Genomic DNA, 21430 nt, shown 5'->3' with positions numbered 1-21430 from the left:
ACATGAAAGTGGTTGGATTTGGCATCTCATTTGTCCAACTTGCATACTGGTTTTTAAACACTTTGTTATGAGAGTAGCATATGTGTGTGGCCCTTTAATGTCCGGCAGCAGGTGAGTGACGTCAGTGAGTGTGCGGGTGGGCAAGCAAGTGAGAAAGCGGTCGCTGAGGGCGGGGGAGAAATACATTGGCATCAAACTCCGTAGCTTGCTAGCTTGTGCACGCTAGCTTTCTGAGACTCTTATTTTGTTAGCACAGGCAGGATGAAATAGGTCTTTTATGGTGAAGACAGGAACTGTGCAGTCGGTCTTTAGAGTTTTGACTGTAGGTACGGAGTCTCTAGAAATAAAATGTGTTTCTCTGCGTCCGAACTGTTAGTGTTTTTTTTCTTAAATATGAGCTCGCAGCAGCCAGCTGTCATCTCACAAGATCCTCGGGTGCCGAGAATGTCAAACAACTGACGAAAGTGAAGTCTTGGTATGATTGATGATTGCTCATTTTTATGTATATTTTTTAATGCCTGGCTTGAGATCGACCAGTCGATCGCGATCGACGTAATGCCCACCCCTGATGTAGAGCAAATGACAGTATTGTCCTGTTTAAGAGTGTCACAACATTGCTGTTTACGGCAGACAAAATGTGACTGCCGTTGTGTCTTGTTACCGCGCTGGGAGGACGTTAATGAAACCGCCTAACAATAAACCCTCATAAGAAACCAAGAAGTCGCCCTCGATCATTCTACAGTTATAACGTCATTGGACAGACACGCTGTTTATATTGTGGGAAAGCGGACATGAAAACAGGCTGTCCTCACTCAGGTCCGCATGGAGCTGGAGGGGGCGTGGCCTCCAGCTCCGCCTGAATTTCGGGAGAGGCGCTGATTTTCAGGAGTCTCCTGGATAATCCGGGAGGGCTGGCAAGTATGTCAATACCTAACATGCTCACCCCTAATGTAACCCTCCACCTTCATAGATTGGGCAAGTGTAGCTAATTTTGTGGCCAGTGCTATATGTTGAATGTGGCTTGAGCGTCCCGCCTGTATACGTTACATGGGCACAGCAAGGAAGTGTTTATAGTTGGGGACGACAATTACAGGCAGCTGCCACATTGAGAACGGTCCACAGAGTCCCTCGAGGATCCTTCATGGTTGGTTGAACAGTGCCTTCCTCACCAGCCTAAGAGACCAGAAGTGTGGAGGTCAACTCTACACATGATGCAGAGAGACACTAATGCATCCGTGCATTACAAATGAATAGTTGGGATGCATTATTGACGTGAACATCTGCAGACCATAGACTCCATTTCTTTGTGTTAGTATGCATTCATTTTATTTTTTTAAAAGCTTTTGCTATATTTCAACCAGAGAAGAAACCACAAGAAAAATGCATTCACATTTCTTTTTTTTTTTATTCATAAGATGGGACTTTTGTTTTTACATCTTATGCGCAGCAGATACAAAGACAAACTTGTTTCTAAACCACAAATTAAATTCCTCCATCACTCAAATACTGTTTCCATTTCAAAATGGCACTCAAAAAGCAACCCTTTGTTAGTCCAGTTTCACATTCTGAAAGATCGTTTTACAGCAATCATTTTTAGCAGAATGGCACACGCCACGTTTTTTTTTTTTTTTGACAGACACCTACTTCCCATTTAAACAAATTGCACTTTTCTTCCTCTAAAACTATTTAAACAGGATTATAGGATCAAAACTTAACACCAAAATATGAGACACGACTGAACATCCAACTCATACAAGTTCATTTAATTGCACAAAAAGACAAATACACATTACGCAAAAAAACAAAAGTACAAAAATACTTAAGTACTTTATTTTGCTCAAACATTGATATGAGAGTAGGGATTGTCATGAACATGGCGACACCTTCACAAGGTCCATGCGAGATAAGCCATCGACTGAACAACCAAGCTTTAACAGAAGGTAAGACCAAGGCGCTACAAGAAAAACAAACAAAAAAAACATTTCGCTGTCTTCACCAAAAAGGTTAAGAGGCAACACAGGTACTAGGGGAAAACAAGATACACAGAATTCTGTTCTAAATTCATGCCAGAAAGACTTGAACATGCAACATCACACATCTAAACCTTACGCGGCCACAGACTACAGCTGTACAAGGACTTCTGGGTGTTGGTTTTCCTCAGCAACGACGGTCCAAGGAGCTTTGAAGAGCCTAACACGAGTTTATCGAGTGCTGAGATGGTACCACGATGGGTGATTGTCGACAGCAAGATGGTTTAACTCCCCCCAGACACAATTGGGAAGACATAAATACTGTTCCTAATGCACATTTGTCCATTAAATAAACCTGATTAAATTAACAAAGAGCTTGGCAAACCTCACTTTAACTGGACAAAAGTGTGGTTTCCAGAGACCTGCAGAAAACAAGGAACATCGTTATTCCAATGACAAAGACGACAATCAAACTTATACAAACACACTGATAAGAAATTGATTAGTTTACACTATTTGTATAGCTGGACGATTATGGAAAAAAATCACGATCATTTTGAGGATGAAATTATGATACGATTATTCATTAATTTGAAAACAGTAGCACCAAAACGCAACTTTAAATATAATTCAAAACAAAGATTAAATTTGTAAAGAATAAACCACAACATGTAAAATAACAGTAGCACTATATAAAAACTAAGTTTTTCCTGTTTTAATTTGGAATTACATTTATCTTTTACACTTTCTTCACCACCGTAGTGTGTTTGTGTCATTAACATTAACATTTTAAATGCGAAAATGCCTTTTAATGGTACAATACATTACTGAAATGATATTTTATCTAAAACGGGGAAGTCAGGTCCATTCTATGTGTCATACTTGATCATTTCGCGATATTGCCATATTTTTGCTGAAAGGATTTAGTAGAGAACATAGACAATAAAGTTTGCAACTTTAGGTCAATAATAAAAAAGCCTTGCCTTTACCGGAAGTAGCAGACGATGTGCGCGTGACGTCACTGGTTGTAGGGCTCCTCATATCCTCACATTGTTTACAATCATAGCCAGCAGCTAGAGCTATTCGGACTGAGAAAGCGACAATTTCCCCATTAATTTGAGCGAGGATGAAAGATTCGTGGATGAGGTAATTTAGAGTGAAGGACTAGAGAACAAAAAAAAAAAAGGCGATTGCAGTGAGAGCAATTCAGATGTTCTTAGACATTTCCTAGGATAACTCTGGAAAATCCCTTATCTGCCTATTGCGTTGCTAGTGTTTTAGAGAGTTAAATAGTACCATGAATTGATTAACGTGGACCCCGACTTAAACAAGTTGAAAAACTTATTCGGGTGTTACCATTTAGTGGTCAATTGTACGGAATATGTACTGTACTGTGCAATCTACTAATAAAAGTATCAATCAATCAAAAAACCTTAAAGTCGAAAGGGTGTGGCCACGTGTGTTTTGACGCCAGAGTCTCTGAGATAAGTCACGGCAGCTGAAGGTCGCTGGCTCCGCTGATCTCCGGCAAGAGGAGACTTATTTCCACAATTTTCTCACCAAAAACTGCCGGTTGACATGTAGTCGGGATCCATGTTCGCTTGACCGCTCTGATCCATAGTAAAGCTTCACTTCCGGGAATTTTAAACAAGGAAATACCGTGTGTTTGTGTGGCTAAAGGCTTCCCATCTATATCTTTCTACTTTGACTTCATTATTAATTGAACAAATTGCAAAAGATTCAGCAACACAGATGTCCAAAATACTGTAATTGCACGATGAAAAGAGACGACTTTTAGCCGTAATATGTCCCCTCCAACCAATAACGTCACAAACACACGTCATCATTCTGTGACGTTTTCAACAGGAAACTCCGCTGGAAATTTAAAATTGTAATTTAATAAACTAAACCGACCGTATTGGCATGTGTTGCAATGTTAATATTTCATCATTGATATATAAACTATCAGACTGCGTGGTCGGTAGTAGTGGGTTTCAGTAGGCCTTTAAGTCAAAGCATAACAATTGTGTAAAGGTATCAAGTATTTTAAGTAAATTATGCTTGTGTAAGGTGCTTTATGAAACCTTTTAACAGATGTTTTGTACAGCGCTTTTATTGTGAAGAGGTGTGGGTGCTGTTCTGAGCTTAATGAGTAAATGGTAAATGGGTTATACTTTTATAGCGCTTTTCTACCCTCAAGGTTCTCGAAGCGCTTTATCACTACTTCCACAGTCACACACTGATGGCGGGAGCTGCCTTACAAGGTGCTAATCACAACCCCTCTGGAGCAAGGTCTTGCTCAAACACAACAGATATGATGTGGATGATAGAATGTGGGGATCGAACCAGGAACCCTCAGGTTGCTGGCACGGCCACTCTCCCAACAGCACCACGCCGTCTCCAGTAAGGAGACTACTTGAGGCTGTTTAAAAAAGAGAAACCCTCAAGTTGTGAATACTGTCCGATTTGTACATTGATTGGTTACGATGTCGTTCACCACAGCACAAGCAGATGAGATGTATTGTGAGTATGAATTACTCTTGCTAGCTTTAGCTTCCTGATTTAGTGGTTTCAAGTGGCCATCTCGAGCAGACTGTTTAGGGTGGCGGTTGAGTGTTTCAGGGATGAATGACCGGTGCCGGACACATTTTCCCCAAACAAGTGTTCAATCTGAATGACATTTCACTCACATTTGTACTGACTTATTTATTTTGCGTTTAACAGCGTATTCCATTTTATTGGGCATTTCTGTGATTCTGTCTGCGGTTACGTGAACGCGGAAATCCTACGCTCAGTTTTGTCAAGTTCAGGGATTACTGATTAGGCGCTGTAAGAAAGAGGCAACTGCGGTAATCTCAAACTTTCGGAAAACTTGGTCTTTCCCCATTTCATTGTCACAAGCTCCGAAATTTACATGCGTGGCACAAGAATCGTTTTTTCGATGACCGTGGGAAGCCATCATCGAAGTCAAAATTTGATTAAGTTTTCCAGCTTTATCTGTAAGATATAATCCATCCTATCCGTACTAAAGACGCAAACATCACCGGCCCTACAGAGTGACACCTCTTTTTCGCTGTGACTACAGAGTTTCATTGCCCTTAGTCAAGCACAAGGGGACAAAACAACTCGCTGGCATACAGTAACAGTAAAGTTGGATATTAAAGAATTAGATTAATGTAATTAAAAACTAGCTAAATATGATAATTTGACACCTAATTTAAACAGTCTTGTCCATCATGCTGGTGACATGAGATTAAGATGACACCCAACAATTGATACAGTACCTTGCCATTGTTCAGATTTTAAATAGGATGTTCTCAGAGGTGGCCAATGAGCTTATGCTATCAGCAGGTTTCAGAAGATAGAGAAAAAAAAGTTTTCTGTAAAAATCCAGTCATGTTCTATGACAGCAAATTAGTGGAACATTGAACATCTGCATTTAAAATCTTAGAAAAGTTCAAATCTAGATCACCTATGAAAGTATAATCATCCTGAAATTTCAGTTGAACGTCCAATAGACTTAAAGGCCTACTGAAACCCACTACTATCGATCACGCAGTCTGATAGTTTATATATCAATGATGAAATATTAGCATTGCAACACATGCCAATACGGCCTTTTTAGTTTACTAAATTGCAATTTTAAATTTCCCGCGAAGTGTTGTGTTGAAAACGTCGCGGTATGACGCATGCGTTTCACGTCTCAGGTTGTAGCAGAATTTAATTTCCAGCCCGATCCAAGCTATAATTAGTCTGCTTTAATCGCATAATTACACAGTATTCCGGACATCTGTGTTGCTGAATCTTTTGCAATTTGTTCAATTAATAATGGAGAAGTCAAAGTACAAAGATGGAGGTGGGAAGCTTTAGCCACACAAACACAGCCGGTGTTTCCTTGTTTAAAATTCCCGGAGGTGAAGCTTTACTATGGATCAGAGCAGTCAAGCGAACATGGATCTCGACTACATGTCTACCGGCAGTTTTCGGTGAGAAAATTGTGGTATAAAGTCGCCTCTTACCGGAGATCAGCGGAGCTTGCGCCGTCCATGCAGCTGCGTGACTTCCCTCAGAGACTCTGGCGTCAACACACCCGTGGACACACCCCTCCGACTTCAGGTACTATTTAATCTCACTAAAACACTAACACAATAGCAGATAAGGGATCTTCCACAATTATCTTAGTAAATGTGTCTAAACACATCAAATCACTCTCACTTGCCCTCGCCTGTTTTTTTTTTTTCTTCTAGTCCTTCACTATCAATATCCTCATCCACAAATCTTTCATCCTTGCTCAAATTAACGGGGAAATTGTCGCTTTCTCGGTCCGAATTGCTCTTACTATTGGTGGCTCACATTGTAAACAATGTTCAGATGTGAGGAGCCCTACAACCAATGACTGTCACGAGTACATCGTCTGCGACTTCCGGTAAAGGCAAGGCTTTATTAGCGACCAAAAGTTACGAACTTTATCGTCGATGTTCTCTACTAAATCCTTTCAGCAAAAAATATGGCAATATCGCGAAATGATCAAGTATGACACAAAGAATGGACCTGCTATCGCTGTTTAAATTAGAAAATCTAATTTCAGTAGGCCTTTAAATATTTGTAGCTAGTGTCTTAAACTGTCCTTTGACAGCCTACCTTTTGTTCTTGATGGCATCTACTGTACCATGGGTCAATTGGCCAGAAAGGCATCATTTTTAAATACAATACAAGACTAGCCTTGTGGGAAAACATTCAGTGAGAGACCAAGCTTATGTACAAAAATAAATATAAATGTGATACGGTAGAGACAAATTCTTCAAAGTTCTGCAAATAGTCGCCCTCATTTTGATTTGTGTTGACATTTTTGCAGGTAAACATTGCAATGTTTTATAAAGTTTACATTTTCACAAGATCAAGGTAGGATTGAGCGGGAGGTGGATGATCTAAACACTCATTGGATTAAAGATTACTCACTAAATATTTAACAAAACTGCCGGGACTTCCATCCAGGCTGGGAAGTCTCAGAAGGAGTAGGGTACCAGCGCATCTACAGAAACACAAAGAGTCATGACCAAAATGAGGTTTCAGAGCTTAAACACTTAGTTTTGGGTATTTTCTCTATTTACATCTACTTTGGAACTTCTGCAACAATGTACGAGTTTCCAAACCCATGACAGAATGAGGCCATCTTCCACAAAAAAAAAAACAAAAAAAAAACAAAAAGGCAGAAGCCATGACATAGCCAGACAACTTAATGTAGCCAAAATGTTATCAGCATTTTGGTGGAGGATGTCAGATTCTAATTAAAAAGCCCGTCCCCGCCCAGCACAGTTTTTGGCTACATCAGGCCAGGAGCATTTCTCCGAGCAAATACTTTGCATTCCTGTGCCACAGGTCCCAGGCAAAAAGGCCTATGTCAAAGTGCTTTGTGATCTAGCATTCTTGTGCTCTTACAAGATAATGAACTCAAAATGACCTAATGAGATATTTCCTATGGCCATTGTTCCCTAAAGTCTGCCCATGACTAACGTTTTTAAAAGAATTCACACAGCTCTCTGTACAATTCAGAAGGTTTGTGTTTTTTTTTTTTGGCACAAAGTCATTTTAAAACTGGACTACAGAGTGCACCAGCTATTCCCTAGGATTCTATGCACACAATATTTCTATGTTTAAACTTTAGACCGATTTTTAATTCCGTATATAGGTAATGTTTTGACCCCTGGCATAGGACTTTCAATCTGAATATAGGCTCATGTAAATATGGCATTTGAAAATGCTCGCCACCAGAATATTAAATAGGTATTGTGCAAACTCACTGCCAGGTTACAGTAGTTTTTCGGGAATAGAATAAATGGAAACTAAATAACTGGAAGATAATAGCTTACAAAATGTAAGCACTATTTTTTTTTTTTTTACTGTGCCCTTGTGGATACCAAATTGATTAGTCACAAAAAACTAAATCTGCAAGTTCGTATACAACTATGGTCAAATACAAAATGAACCAAGAGCCAGCATTCCATTCTCAAGGTCTAATTTTTGGTGGACTTTGAGTTTTGATTTAATGAAGTCACCAACACGAAATATTCGAATTGCTTGTGGATGCAAGTTTTCAGGACAGAGTGGATTATTGCAAATTTGGATTTTGTTATTTTTCCTATGAAAATAGATTTTCCTGCAGAAATCTTAATCGCCATAAGTCAGCAATTTATAAATATGTTATGTGATAATTTGCAAGGCGAACCCAAATTAATGATTGTACATCATAATGTTGACATGGATTATATAACATGACCTAGCGTTAAGTGTACCCCCCACTCGCAGCTTTAGAGGGAGATGGAGGCAGGCCCACTACAGATTGATTGTATTGCTTGTTTGCAGGGGGTTGCTTTGCGGTGGCCGTGATCTGGTGACCTAGTGGTGTAGACGCTCTGTGATTGTGTTCCCTCACCTGACTCCTCTGTACTCAGTCATGCATTATTTGTGTGTGTTTGAGCATGTCTGGTGATAGGGTGAAGTGGGTCATTGGGGCATTGTTTGTGAAGCACTGTTCATTTATTTTATGTACGAAAAGTGCTTTATGAATAACACTTGATTTCATTTAGTGCTAACTTGTTGACCAGGAAAAAAGCTAGACAGTTATTTAATAATTTATTGATTAGTGAACATTTATACACTTTTAAAATGTAATTGCATTTAAGATGTTTAATGAATATTAAGGGCTTAAATCGGGATTCTAAGGCATTTTGTTCCCTTCATTACAAGTGAACAATGGCAATTAAAGAGTGTTCTGGAGCTTAATCTAATTATTTTTTTTGCAAGTAATACTAAATTGGATGAAACCGTCAATGTCTAGTTGGTATAATTAAAGTACCACTGATAGTCACACACACACTAGGTGTGGTGAAATTACCCTCTGCATTTGACCCATCCCTTGTTCCACCCACTGGGAGGTGAGGGGAGCAGTGAGCAGCAGCGGTGGCTGCACTCGGGAATAATTTTGGTGATTAAACCCCCAATTCCAACTCTTGATGCTGAGTGCCAAGCAGGGAGGTAATGGGTCCCGTTTTTATAGTCTTCGGTATGACTCGGCCGGGGTTTGAACTCACGACGTAATAGGGTTTGGAAGAGCGAACCGTGATTCAAGACATTTGAGTCTCAATTATTCATGTTTTTCTGCCATTGGTAGTCTCTGAATTGACCCATGTCAATTATGGCTACGTAGTATTCCGCTTATTACAGTAATATTGTGCGCACATAAACTTAGTCATAGTCCAAAACAGAAAAAGCTCAGATCATTAAAAAAACAGATGTGGTTCTATACTGTATGTTCGCCAGTTAGGAAAACAAGCAAACAGTAAATGTAGGAAAAAGGAAACATGTAAGAGAAAAGAGACACACCGGTTGGTCCCTCACCTGGGCGTGGAGGGCTGCGGCAGCGGCTGCAGCCGCCGGATACGTGAAGGCCGCGTGAGGAAGGCCGGGGGTCAACTCGGTTGTGTAGAGTGGGTAAGGGGTCCAGGCATCTGGGGAGGCTGGGATCAGTGCCGCCCCTGTCAGGTCATCTGGGAATTATAGGGCATGTGGAAAGAAAGCTGACCAAGTTCTATTCTTGATGTTTGCACTTTCAATAAGTAATCTTGTTGAATACTTCATGTAAACCCATTTGACCAAATGCATAACCCCTATCATGTAAATGTGTCAACACCAAGTTAAATCCCCCCCTGGAAGGAAGCAAAGCGGCTGAAGAATCGAGATGATGCATGCATGTGCGGGGTGGGTTAGATTTTTGTTAGATACACTTTGACCTCAGTCAGTAAATCCAGAACATACAAAACTGATTTGTTCGGCACTGCCCAAGTGAGGGTGAATGAGAGAGCCTAGAGTGGTGCAGCCGTACAACTTACATGGGTCCCGTGCAATGAAGTGTGCTCCTAGAGCGGGGTGGATATTTGTGGGGTTCGGTGTGGCCATCAGCTTACTCTTTGCCATCTTCGTGTTGGCTTTAGCAAACTCTAAGCGCAGGGTCTGTGGGCTTTCGGGGTCAAAACGGATGCCCTGAAGGAGAGACGGAGGGGAGGACATTGGATGGTAAAAGGAGGTGGGCTAAGTTTAAGGGGATGTACTGCTTAGTCTTGCACCGTGTCCTTTCCTACAGCCATGTTTCAATACTCAGGATGTACCCTTTGAGCCTGTCTGTCTGTCCTGTGGATTGGAAGAATACACCCACTTCCTCTCGACTGCCTCCATTCCAGCAAAACAGTTTGGGGGGGGTGAAAGGATGTATATCTCAAGTATTTCAACATGGCTTCATCTCTTCTTCCTCAATGAAATCATAAGCTCATACGATCGAAGGACTTTATCCTACCGCAACAAGCCAGGAGGAGAGCGAGACGAGGAAAAGGGCCGATGACAAGACTTTAGTAGCATTTTTTTTGGAGTGGTTTTACACTGCTCGTGTTCTTGTGCCCTAAGCGCTGTGCCCACATGCAAGTGAGAAGTATTTCGGAGTCTGTGTATTTGTGTGTGCTGCTGGTGTGTCTACAGAAGTGATGCTCATAAGGAAGTCTAGGCTATAAGAGTGTGTTAGGCCTACTGGTGGAAAAAAATAGGGTTACACTACTGGAGACGTGTCCAAAAACACTAAAACGTGGCTTTAGCACAAGTATCATAGTAAAGCAGTGGTATGCAAAATGAGGAAAGCTACACCAGACTAAAAAAATGGATGTGTATCAAGGTCAAAGTAAACTACCGTAATGCTACAGGATTGTCGTCGTTTTCCAAAAAAGTCCCTGCCATTGAATTATGAGAAGACAGAAAGAGTTGACTTGGTAATTGACGGAAGAGGAATTTTTTCCCGCCCAGAAAACAAACACTTCCAATGTTTGTTAGAGCACACAAAAGGGATAGCAAAACATGTGCGCATCAATCAGAAATGTGCTTACATTTAGAGCATTTTTTGCAGCCTCAGCTCCAGACCGGCTGTCAAAGGTTACAAACCCAACAGGCTGGAAGACAACGGAAAAACCGACAGTCAACCACACATCTTGGAGAGAAAAAAAAAAGTGTGATAATGATATGAAACTACAATGGCATTACGATGAAGAAACAGTGTTTCAGCATCAACAGTTCCTTGCATGGACGGAAGATCTCACCTGTTTTGATGTTAACTTAATCAGTGACCCTTCATAACCCTGTGGAGAAGAAAGACAGCCAATTATATACCGTGGAGTCACATGCAGGAAGTCAGGCATGAACGCTTCTCGCCAAAGGAAGAGAGACCTGCTTCGGTGAGCCATCAGCTGGAGATCAGTCGGCAGCCAGCATGGCTCCTGCTGCATTTGTTACACTAAAATCAAGTAAAAGATTTTCCCCACCCACAAATTACTGTGCCAAAAATGATGCAGGGTCTTAAAGGGGACTTATATAAAACCAACCTTACACATTGGTACCGGTTTGTGTATTTGGGATCTCCATAAGTCCCCAATATTTCAAATGAAACCACAGAGGCATGCCAGAGATATTTATAAAAATTTTTTGTCTTTTTTCATACTTCCTTCAAACGAGCTGTTTGGAATTTGCTTAACTTGACGTTTTTCCACATTAGGGACATCAACGGATATCTCCATAAAAAGGTAAAATTGTAACCAAAAGCTTTTTGCAAGTCTGTCACTGTAGTCTATAAGTTTCTTCTTTTTCCTCTATCCTCTTGTGGGGCGGACTGGCCCGTACGTGCACATGCATTTTATGTTGCCATTTCTAAAACACAGTAGCGTACAGTTTTAACTTATCGGTCAGACTTGATATGGAAAACCAAAAACTACAACATGGATGATGGAGAAAACAGTTGAAGTGGAGCAAAACATAAGACGGCCCCCAAAACAAAAATTCTTGAAGGGAGGGCCAGAAAGCAGTTTGAAGATGTTTGTAAAACAATATATGCAAAATTGACCAGAGGACCACCATTGGTTTTAAATTCAGCTGGAATCAAACAATCCGCCTGTTAAAGAGTCTGAATATTTGCATATGGAAATGAGGCCACATTGCTCATCCAAGGAAGTGTTTTAAATGTAGGAAAAAAAAAAAGTGATACTTTTAGATTTAAGGATCTACCAGATAACGAACCAAATGTATTAGTAAGTTCAGACGACAATTTTTTCCCCCGTATAAATAAAAAGTAATCCGTTTAATATACCTAAATATTTACCATTTTACAGTGAGTTGTTTCACTATCATTTATTTCGAACATGCATTGATTTACAATGCATAACATTTCCAGTTTATCGTGACAAAAGAAAAAAGAAAAAAAGCAGATTTTATTCAATCAGACCCCTTTTCCGGCACATTTTTTTTTACACATTTGTTTACTTCCTGTGCTCAATTTATAACAAATTAAATAATGAAGGTTCATAAATAACAAAATTCTGATTCACATGAGATTGAAACTTAGAAGTACAAAGAAAACAATCCTGATAAACTGAGTTTGAACAGTTTCCTTAACTGAATCATTTTAGAATTTCGACTTCCCTGCTTAATCCATTCCACATACGGATGAAACACTGAAAAGGCTTTTAGTGTTGCCCGTGCATATGCATGCATTTTTTTTTCCAGGGTGAAGTGAATTATATCTATAGCCCTTGTCCTATAGAGACAAAGCGCTTTACATAGTGATAACCATTATCTACAGCTTTACACTACTTTTAAACAAGTGTGGGTGGCACTGAAAGCAGGTGGGTAAAAGGTCTTGCCCAAAAACAGGGACTAAGATGGCAGAAGCTGGAACCCTAATATTGCTGGCATAGCGGTTTTACCAAATGAGCCATACCGCCCTAAGGTTATATTTCTCTTGTTAATAGTCGTACAAACTGTTGGATAGCAGGTTATAGTTCACTTCGTACATAATTTTAGGTGTTTGCAAATGCTCCAAATCATTAAAATTTTATTGCATTAAGGATTTGGATGTTCTGGTATATATTATGCTAGCTCAGTAATTCTTGAACTTTGGTACATTAAAGAATCACTTGATTCAAGTAGTGTTTATTTTCCTATATTCAAACACGTTATTTTACAAACTAATGTAAATGGCAAAAAATATAAAATTTAACTAAAAACTTCTGCCTTATTTTAATGAATACTTAGGCCTACTTAGCAACTGTATTTTAATGTTGGTCATGGTGATACTAAGAGACCCAAGTTTTTCCTGAGGTGGTACTTGGTGAAAAAAAGTTCTCTTCTCACTGCTGTAGCTGACTTTCTGTACCACAGTTAGCGAATGAAGCATACTTTTGCAGTTATATCCCCATATTTCTATACTCAGATACAGTAACGCTAGCGAGCAGTATAGTATATGGACTGATCATATTTAGGTTTGTTCAGGATTTAAATTTCTTGCCACCCTATGTAGTATATTTGAGATATTACACTTTGAAATTAGATTTTTACCTTCTTGATATTTACTTTGCCTGTTTGTGTTTCACCTTCTCTCCTATTTGCATTAACTTGTGTGTGTTCTTTCCTAACAAAATGCTGTTGTGTTATCTGTAAATTCTAACTTTACGTCCTTTGTGACTTCAGATGTCATTTATATAAAGAATGAACAAAATTGGTCCCAGCATTGATGCCTGGGCTACGCCACAAAATACATTTGGATGTGACACAAAAACGAAATGGATATTTGAAATTGGGCTCTTCGCAACCTTTACATTAATATTTAAGGGAGCTAAATCAATGTACTTTAAGCATTATATCGCGCCCTCACGGCTTTCAGCATCTGACTAACTATGCCTGCACTTGACACCTGTATTAGCTTTGTGTGTTAGCCAATAGTGGATTGAATAGCAAAAATTAGCCATTAAAATGACTGCAATTTGTTGCTTTTTTCAGACTGCTTTTGTGAATGTGCACACTCCCTACATGTGTACCAGACAACGATGACACGTTGAAAGCAATTTATTTTGATATAAATGCGGTAGAAAAAATGGATGGATAAGTATTTGAGAAAAATAGACATTAAATATGTTCCATTAAACCCCTACAGGTAACGGAAGCCAGCAAGTGATCTTGTTTGTGCAAAAAAAGGTAACGATCAAGTTGCAAACAGACCATTTCACATTACCTTTACTGCAATTGAAGACTTTTTGGGCCAATGAGTACAAAGTGAAGTTGGTACCGCTTACATATGTTGCTGAAAGTTTTTTTTGTTATTGAGTTCTATAAGTTTCTCACCTTTATTAAGGTGCTGGCACTTACAACTTTCATCTTGCTCCACATGACAGGTTTCCATTAGTTCCGATTCTGTGCTTTTATTAGATGAGTTATGTTTTGTGTTGATAGTGTTAATTTTACTTCTAAGGGCTGTGGTGTGCAAACGTGAAAAAAACAGGCAAGAAACCCGAATAGGTACTTGAAGCACCCTGCACACATCGTTCCTACCAGGCAGCGAGCGCACGGCAACAGTGTCAGCACGGGTAACCAAAAACATTTAAGTCGTTTTACAATGTTTGAACGCTCACTTTAGGAAGGAAAACGATGGGGAAGTTGGGTCACACACACACACACACACACACACACACACACACACACACACACACAGGGTTGGGTGGTCAGTGGCGAGGGCTACTCATTTACACATTCCACACAAGCATCCATGTGCGAGCAATACCACTTCCAATTTGGTTAGTTAGGACACGAGTGGGAGGGGTGTTTATGAACCGTAGAGTCCGCAGCCCTGGACGAACAATGACGTGGCCTCATTTCCATATATGCAAATATTCAGACTCATTAACAGGGGGATTGTTTGATTTCAGCTACAATGTTCAAAAGAGGCTTTATCCTTTGTGGTAGACTTTATGCTGAAATTAAACAGTCAGAAAATGTCTTAGTGCACAAACATTTCCCTTTATGGAGTGCGGTAACATACTATACCTTAAATGGCCTGAAGAGAAGGTACAGCTCCCGTGGTTTGATATCGACTGGTAGGCCACTGACGAACAATGTCCGTACCTGAAATGAACAGTTTACACCGTCAAGCTTTGTTTTCTCCATATGGTGGCGATTTAATATTCACTAGTGACATCTTTTACTAGCCGAATAAGACCTCAATTTTATTTTTGATTACTCTAATTAGAATAAGCACAACATTGGATTTTTCTCACAGCCATTGTAATTTGGTGACCTCTTGGTACTATGTGGGACAAATGGTGATAACCAGGGCCACCCCTGGCTAAAATGGGGCCCCGAGCAGAATTGTGTTTGCATCCACTCCCCCCACCCTCCATTATTAGTTTTCCCACTTTAATAAAGACATGTATCAGAATCTCCGGGAAAATGTGTCATTATATCCCATCAGTGAAGGGTCTAGGAATAAGTTTGCGGTACAATTTTATATGAAGCGCATATTTTACATGCACTTCACACAAAACAGGGCCCACACGATCATCCATGTGCAAGCGATACCACTTAGGGAGGGGCATGGTAACACTATTGTTACAGTAGCAACACAAAAATTATACTGTATGACTTTTTAATATGATTCAAGTCTTATTACCGTCTGTACAATCAACCCGGAATTCAAAAATGAAAAATTTTACTCTGGTGTTTAACATTTTGTGCTTCACTGCTCATTGTGCCATTTTACAATACAAGACTTTAGTCACGTGACGTATGATGAACACTTTAATTCCATTATTGCATTGCCCTATAGTGATTCTTTTGTTGGCAAAACATAACTTTGTAGGTCCCCTCTAATTAGGTACGTCCTGACCTCTAAGTTGGAAAATGTTGAAAAGCAGGTCATCCATTAACAGTAAAGAAAGCCTCCCTAAAATGAGCAAAGAAAAACAAGATCCTGCTGAGGACCCCTGGTTGTGCATGACTCGCTGAATGAGGGCCGACGCCGTGTGCAGCCCAGCGCGGCCGTGGAAACAAACGGAGCAGACCGGGGCCCATTAGTTCTCAGCTGGCGAGGAGGCCGCGGCTACAATGGGGCTGCCAGAGGAACAGCGCTGGACAAGAGCGCACAGCGTGACACTATTTCCTTCCTCTGACAAACGGCCCCGACACTGCCGCCACTAGGCCATTTTTCCTGAACATGGAGAAAAAAAAAAGGCAGAAAAGCTGCAAATACCATACTGCTTCTTTCTTACTATAGCGAGTGATACAATATTCAACCACAAATAAACCATAAACCAGTTAAAAATGTTTTGACAGATTTGCAAAAGCAGCTTAATACCCCCCCCCTTCCTGATCTTTGGCCGAGAGGAAATTAGTCGAGGAGGCGAGCGCGTAGACAAACTTTGATAGAGATAATGAACAAAGGAGCAACAAAAGGGCACAGGACACCCCCCTCACTGGGTCTCCTTCAGGAGTCATCCGTCAGGAAAACTTAACTGGCCACAAAGACAAATTATGGCAGCTGGAAAAAGACAACACTCGAAAAAAAGAGACTTGTCAACATGAAAAAAAAAAAAGGTTTAAAAGTCTTTCAAAACAAATGACCATCCTGAGATGGAAATAGTTGAAAAAAGTCAGTTTTGTTTTATTGTATGTTACTGTTAATATTCTATACCAGGGAGGTTTTTCCGGGACGGGCCCATATCCAGAAATCCAGAAAAACTAAAAGGATATAGTGTGTACATTAAAGATGCAGTTTATCAATATATACTATCTAAACAAAATAACTAAATTGGCATTGTGTAATATGAATTCGGTCTAACCTAGCTCATCAATAAGGAATTTTAAATAAAGGGTTGATGTCCAAAAATGGCCCCTGAGCTGCACTTTGCACACCCCTGTTCTACATATAGCCCTTGTGGAGGGGGTCCGGTCCGATGACCATGGATGAAGTACTGGCTGTCCAGAGTCGAGACCCAGGATGGACCGCTCGTCGGGACCCAGGATGGACCGCTCGCCTGTATCGGTTGGGGACATCTCTACGCTGCTGATCCGCTTGAGATGGTTTCCTGTGGACGGGACTCTCGCTGCTGTCTTGGAGCCACTATGGCTTGAACTTTCACAGTATCATGTTGGACCCACTCGACATCCATTGCTTTCGGTCCCCTAGAGGGGGGGGGTTGCCCACATCTGAGGTCCTCTCCAAGGTTTCTCATAGTCAGCATTGTCACTGGCGTCCCACTGGATGTGATTTCTCCCTGCCCACTGGGTGTGAGTTTTCCTTGCCCTTTTGTGGGTTCTTCCGAGGATGTTGTAGTCGTAATGATTTGTGCAGTCCTTTGAGACATTTGTGATTTGGGGCTATATAAATAAACATTGATTGATTGATTGATTGAAGAACCAGCATCCTCTGCAGTGGACATTTGTGTTTTGAATACCAGTGCTATTTTGCCAACTGACAAATGACATGAACACAAAACGATATGTCCACTGCAGAATCTAAACTCGTCAATAATCCAATTATTTCGTAAAATCAATGTTCCAATGAAAACTATAGTTATCGTGAAACTAGTTTGTGTAGCTAAGAACACTTTATTACTAGTTTATTTTTCTCCCACAGACTGACGCATAAAGGGACTGCTCGGGCCACTTTTGGTACAACAAAGATGCTAAAAACCAATCCAATGTGTGTGAAACATTAGCCATCTGAACATGTTGCCATTTTATTATGGGTAGCATGGGAAATGTGCATAATCTAACTTAGCTCATCGATAATCATTTTTTTAATTAAGGGTTGTCCAAAAATGGCCCCTGGGCTGCACTTTACACACCCCTGTTCTATATATAGCCCTCTAACAACCTCTGCAGTGGACATTTGTGTTTTGAATAACAGTGCTATTTTGCCAACTCTTACGAATGTGAACCAAAAAGAAAAAAAAAAAAAAAAGTCCACCATAGAGGACACAGTTTGTATGAATCTAAACTACTCAATTTCCTAAAATCAATGTTCTACTTAGAAATATAGGTATCATGAAATTTGTTTTATTACAGTATGTGTAGTTAAGAACATTTTTCTATACAGGTTTATTTTTCTCCCACGGACTGAAGAATAAAATGAATGCTGGGGCCACTTGTGGTGCAATAAAGTTGCTAAAAACCAAGCCAATGTATGCAAAATATTAGCAATCTGAACATATTGGCATTTTATTATGGGTAGCAAAAGAAATATGTATTTAACTTAGCTCATTGATAATGAACTTTTTTTAAATACAGGGTTGACGTTCAAAAATGGCCCCTGGGCTGCACTTTGCACACCCTGTTTGTTATATAATATATATATATTATACACACACACATATCCCTTTAAGAACTAGTGTCCTCTGCAGTGGACATTTTTGTTTTGAATAACAGTGCTTTTTTGCCAACTCTGACAAATGATGTGACTAAACAAAATGTCCACTGCAGAGGACACAGTTTGTATGAATCCAAACTAGGCCAACAATTATTTCCTAAAATCAATGTTATAATGAAAACTATGGGTATGATGAAATTAGTTTTATTGCAGTATGTGTAGCTAACAACATTTTTCTCCCACAGAATGATGCACAATGGGAATGCCGGGGCCACTTACAGTACAATAAAGATACTAAAAACTAATCTAATTTATGCAAAATATTAGTCATCTGAACATATCAGCATTTTATTATGAGTGCCATCGGAAATGTCTATTCTCTAACTTAGCTCATCGATAATGAACTCTACTTTTGAAAATAAAAAAAGGCTTGCATTGAAAAATGGCCTTTGTACACCCAACAGTTCTAAAAAACAAAAAAAAACCCTGCATCCTCTGCAGTGGACAATTGTGTTTTGCATTCCGCTCTTGTTTTTGTAACTGACAAATGAAAAAGAAAAAACATCCACTGTCGAGGAAACTGGTACTTAGCAGAATATAGACTACTCAAAAAGTGTGTGGCTATAGGAACATTTTTCCATTCGAGCTTATTTCCCACATACACCCCAGTTCTAGAAAAAAACAACATCATTTGCAGGGGATAATTGTTTTGCATAGTGCTCTTTTTTGTAACAACGTCCACTGTCGAGGACGTTGACTACTCCCAAAAAAAAAAAAAAAAAAAAAAAAAAAAAAGGTGTGGCTATAAGAACATTTTTCTATTAGAGTTTATTTCCCACAGACACCCCCATTCTTGAAAAAACCCAAACAGAGCATCCTTTGCAGTGGACAATTGTTTTGCATACTGCTCTATTACAAATGAAAAATAAACGTCCACTGTAGAAGACGCTGGTACTCAGTAGAATTGGGGTAGGCGTACCCCTGGGAGTACTTGAAGGTATGCCAAGGGGTACGTGAGATCTTTTTTAAAATATTCAAAAATCCTTTATAAATATATTTATTGAATAATACTTCAATAAAATATGAATGTAAGTTCATAAACTGAGAAAAGAAATGCAATAATGCAATATTCAGTGTTGACAGCTAGATTTTTTGTGCACATGTTCCATAAATATTGATGTTAAATATTTCTTTCTTTGTGAAGAAATGTTGAGAATTAAGTTCATGAATCCAGATGGGTCTTTATTACAATCCCCAAAGAGGGCACTTTAAGTTGACGATTACTTTGTGTAGAAATCTTAATTTATAATTGAATCACTTGTTTATTTTTCAACAAGTTTTTGGTTATTTTTATATCTTTTTTGCAAATAGTTCAAGAAAGACCACTACAAATGAGCAATATTTTGCACTGTTTTACAATCTAATAAATCAGAAACTGATGACATAGTGCTGTATTTCACTTTCTTTTTTTCAACCAAAAAGGCTTTGCTCTGATTAGGGGGTACATCGCTGAAAAAAGGTTGAGAACCACTGCCGTAGAACAGTGGTTCTCAACCTATTTTCAGTGATGCAACCCCTGTGAACATGTTTTTAATTCAAGTACTCCCTAATCAGGGCAAAGCATTTTTGGTTGGAAAAAAAGAGATAGAAGTAAAATACAGCAGTATGTCATCAGTTTATGATTCATTAAATTGTATAACAGTGGTGGTCTTTGACCTATTTTGAAAAAAATATATAAAAATAACTAAAAACTTGTTGAAAAATTAACAAGTGATTCAATTATAAATAAAGATTTCTACACGGAAGTAATCATCAACTTAAAGTGCCCTTTTTGGGGATTGTAATAAAGATCCATCTGGATTTATCAACTTAATTCCAAACATTTCTTCACTAAAAAAATAAATCTTTAGCATCAATATTTATGGAACACGTCCACAAAAATGTAGCTGTCAACACTGAATATTGCATTGTTGCGTTTCTTTTCACAGTTTATGAACTTATTCATATTTTGTTGAGATAAATATATTTATAAAGGATGTTTGAATTGTTGCTATTTTTAGAATATTTTAAAAAAGCTCACATACCCCTTGGCATACCTTCAAGTACCCCCAGGGATACGCGTACCCCCATTTGAGAACCACTGCTATAATATAGACTAGTCAAAAAAAAAAAAAAAAAGTGTGGATATTGAAACTTTGCTATTAGAGTTTATTTCCCAAAAACATAAAAATAAAAGAATGCTGTGGCCACTTTTGATATATTTTGCACATTGACAAGGCTAATAAAATTGTGTAATATTATACTGTAAAATATATTACATTTAAATTTTCAGTATATTTCCAAGGGCCAACAAAAAACAAAATGGAACCCTGGGATAAATTGACACTAAAGCAACAATTGTTTGAATTAGAGTTGAAACCTTATTTAAATAATATTTAATGAAAGGGGTGAAGCTGACCTCCTCTTCCATGGAGACGTTGTTGTTGTTGTTGGGCTCCGTGTCCGCTTTGAGGCTCATGTTGACGATGCCGTTTCTGCCGCGGCGCCGAGTGCTTGCGAGCCGGGTGAGAGTGCCCCAAAGTGGGCTGCGGCTGCGGTGACAGTCCGGTGGGGAACCGTTCAACTTGAGGTGGCGAGGTGAGGCGGTGACGGCTTCTCTTTTACTATTTCGGAAGACAATTGGTGCCTCCGGAGAGGAAATGTTTCCCCCCAAAAAAAGAAGGGGCCGTGAGAGAGAAAAAGGAAACGCGGCAAAGGTGAAAAAGTGGATTTGTGCTCCGTGTGTGAGGGTGAAAGATGGGGGGGAAGAAGTGCGAGTAAAACGCTGGACGCCTCTGCGATCACATCAATGCCCTCAGCTGTGGAAGTGTGCGCAGGAGGAACAAGTTAACTTTTCTCCTCCTCTTCTGCTCCTCCTCCCACTCTTCAATTAGGTCATCAATTATGTGGACGTAATCAGGCTGGAGATCCGCCTCAGCTGTGCCAGGAAGACCCGGGCCCTCCCCCGGCCTCACTGCGCACTCGCTGTCCCGATTCGCACACTTCCGCACTTACACTTCTTGTTAGTGCGTAAGTCAACGTGATTGTACTCTACGCACTAACCCTTAGTATGAGTGCGCAAAATGTGTTTTCACGGTCACCTTTGCTTATATTAGTAAAAACAACAAGAATAAATCACTTTTAAGTAAGTTAGGTAAAAACAATGCATTTACGTTCAGTTCAGTTCAGTTCCAGT

At 39.6% G+C, this 21430-nt stretch overlaps 1 protein-coding gene across 6 annotated transcripts; it reads right to left on the bottom strand.

Annotated features, from left to right (window-relative positions):
- Positions 1-1736: 1736 nt before the first annotated feature.
- On the bottom strand, positions 1737-21040 carry rbpms2a (RNA binding protein, mRNA processing factor 2a). 6 transcript variants are annotated; one of them, XM_061887630.1, is made up of 9 exons: positions 20654-20868; positions 14877-14954; positions 11108-11146; positions 10898-10960; positions 9860-10010; positions 9354-9517; positions 6930-7002; positions 5255-5311; positions 1737-2392 (listed from the first exon to the last, which is right to left on the bottom strand). In XM_061887630.1, the coding sequence occupies exons 1-7, from the start codon at positions 20711-20713 to the stop codon at positions 6937-6939; spliced, it is 621 nt and encodes a 206-aa protein (XP_061743614.1). In that variant the 5' UTR covers positions 20714-20868; the 3' UTR covers positions 1737-2392; positions 5255-5311; positions 6930-6936. The 6 variants fall into 6 exon arrangements, with proteins under 6 accessions (XP_061743614.1, XP_061743616.1, XP_061743618.1 ...); XM_061887632.1 differs by having other exon boundaries at positions 9369-9517; XM_061887634.1 differs by lacking the exon at positions 5255-5311 and having other exon boundaries at positions 20654-21040.
- Positions 21041-21430: the final 390 nt, after the last annotated feature.

The sequence above is a fragment of the Nerophis ophidion genome, linkage group LG25 (genome assembly GCF_033978795.1).
Source record: "Nerophis ophidion isolate RoL-2023_Sa linkage group LG25, RoL_Noph_v1.0, whole genome shotgun sequence".
Lineage (NCBI taxonomy): Eukaryota > Metazoa > Chordata > Actinopteri > Syngnathiformes > Syngnathidae > Nerophis > Nerophis ophidion.
Note: the sequence above shows the minus strand (reverse complement) of the source record. Positions and strands in the feature narration are given on the sequence as shown.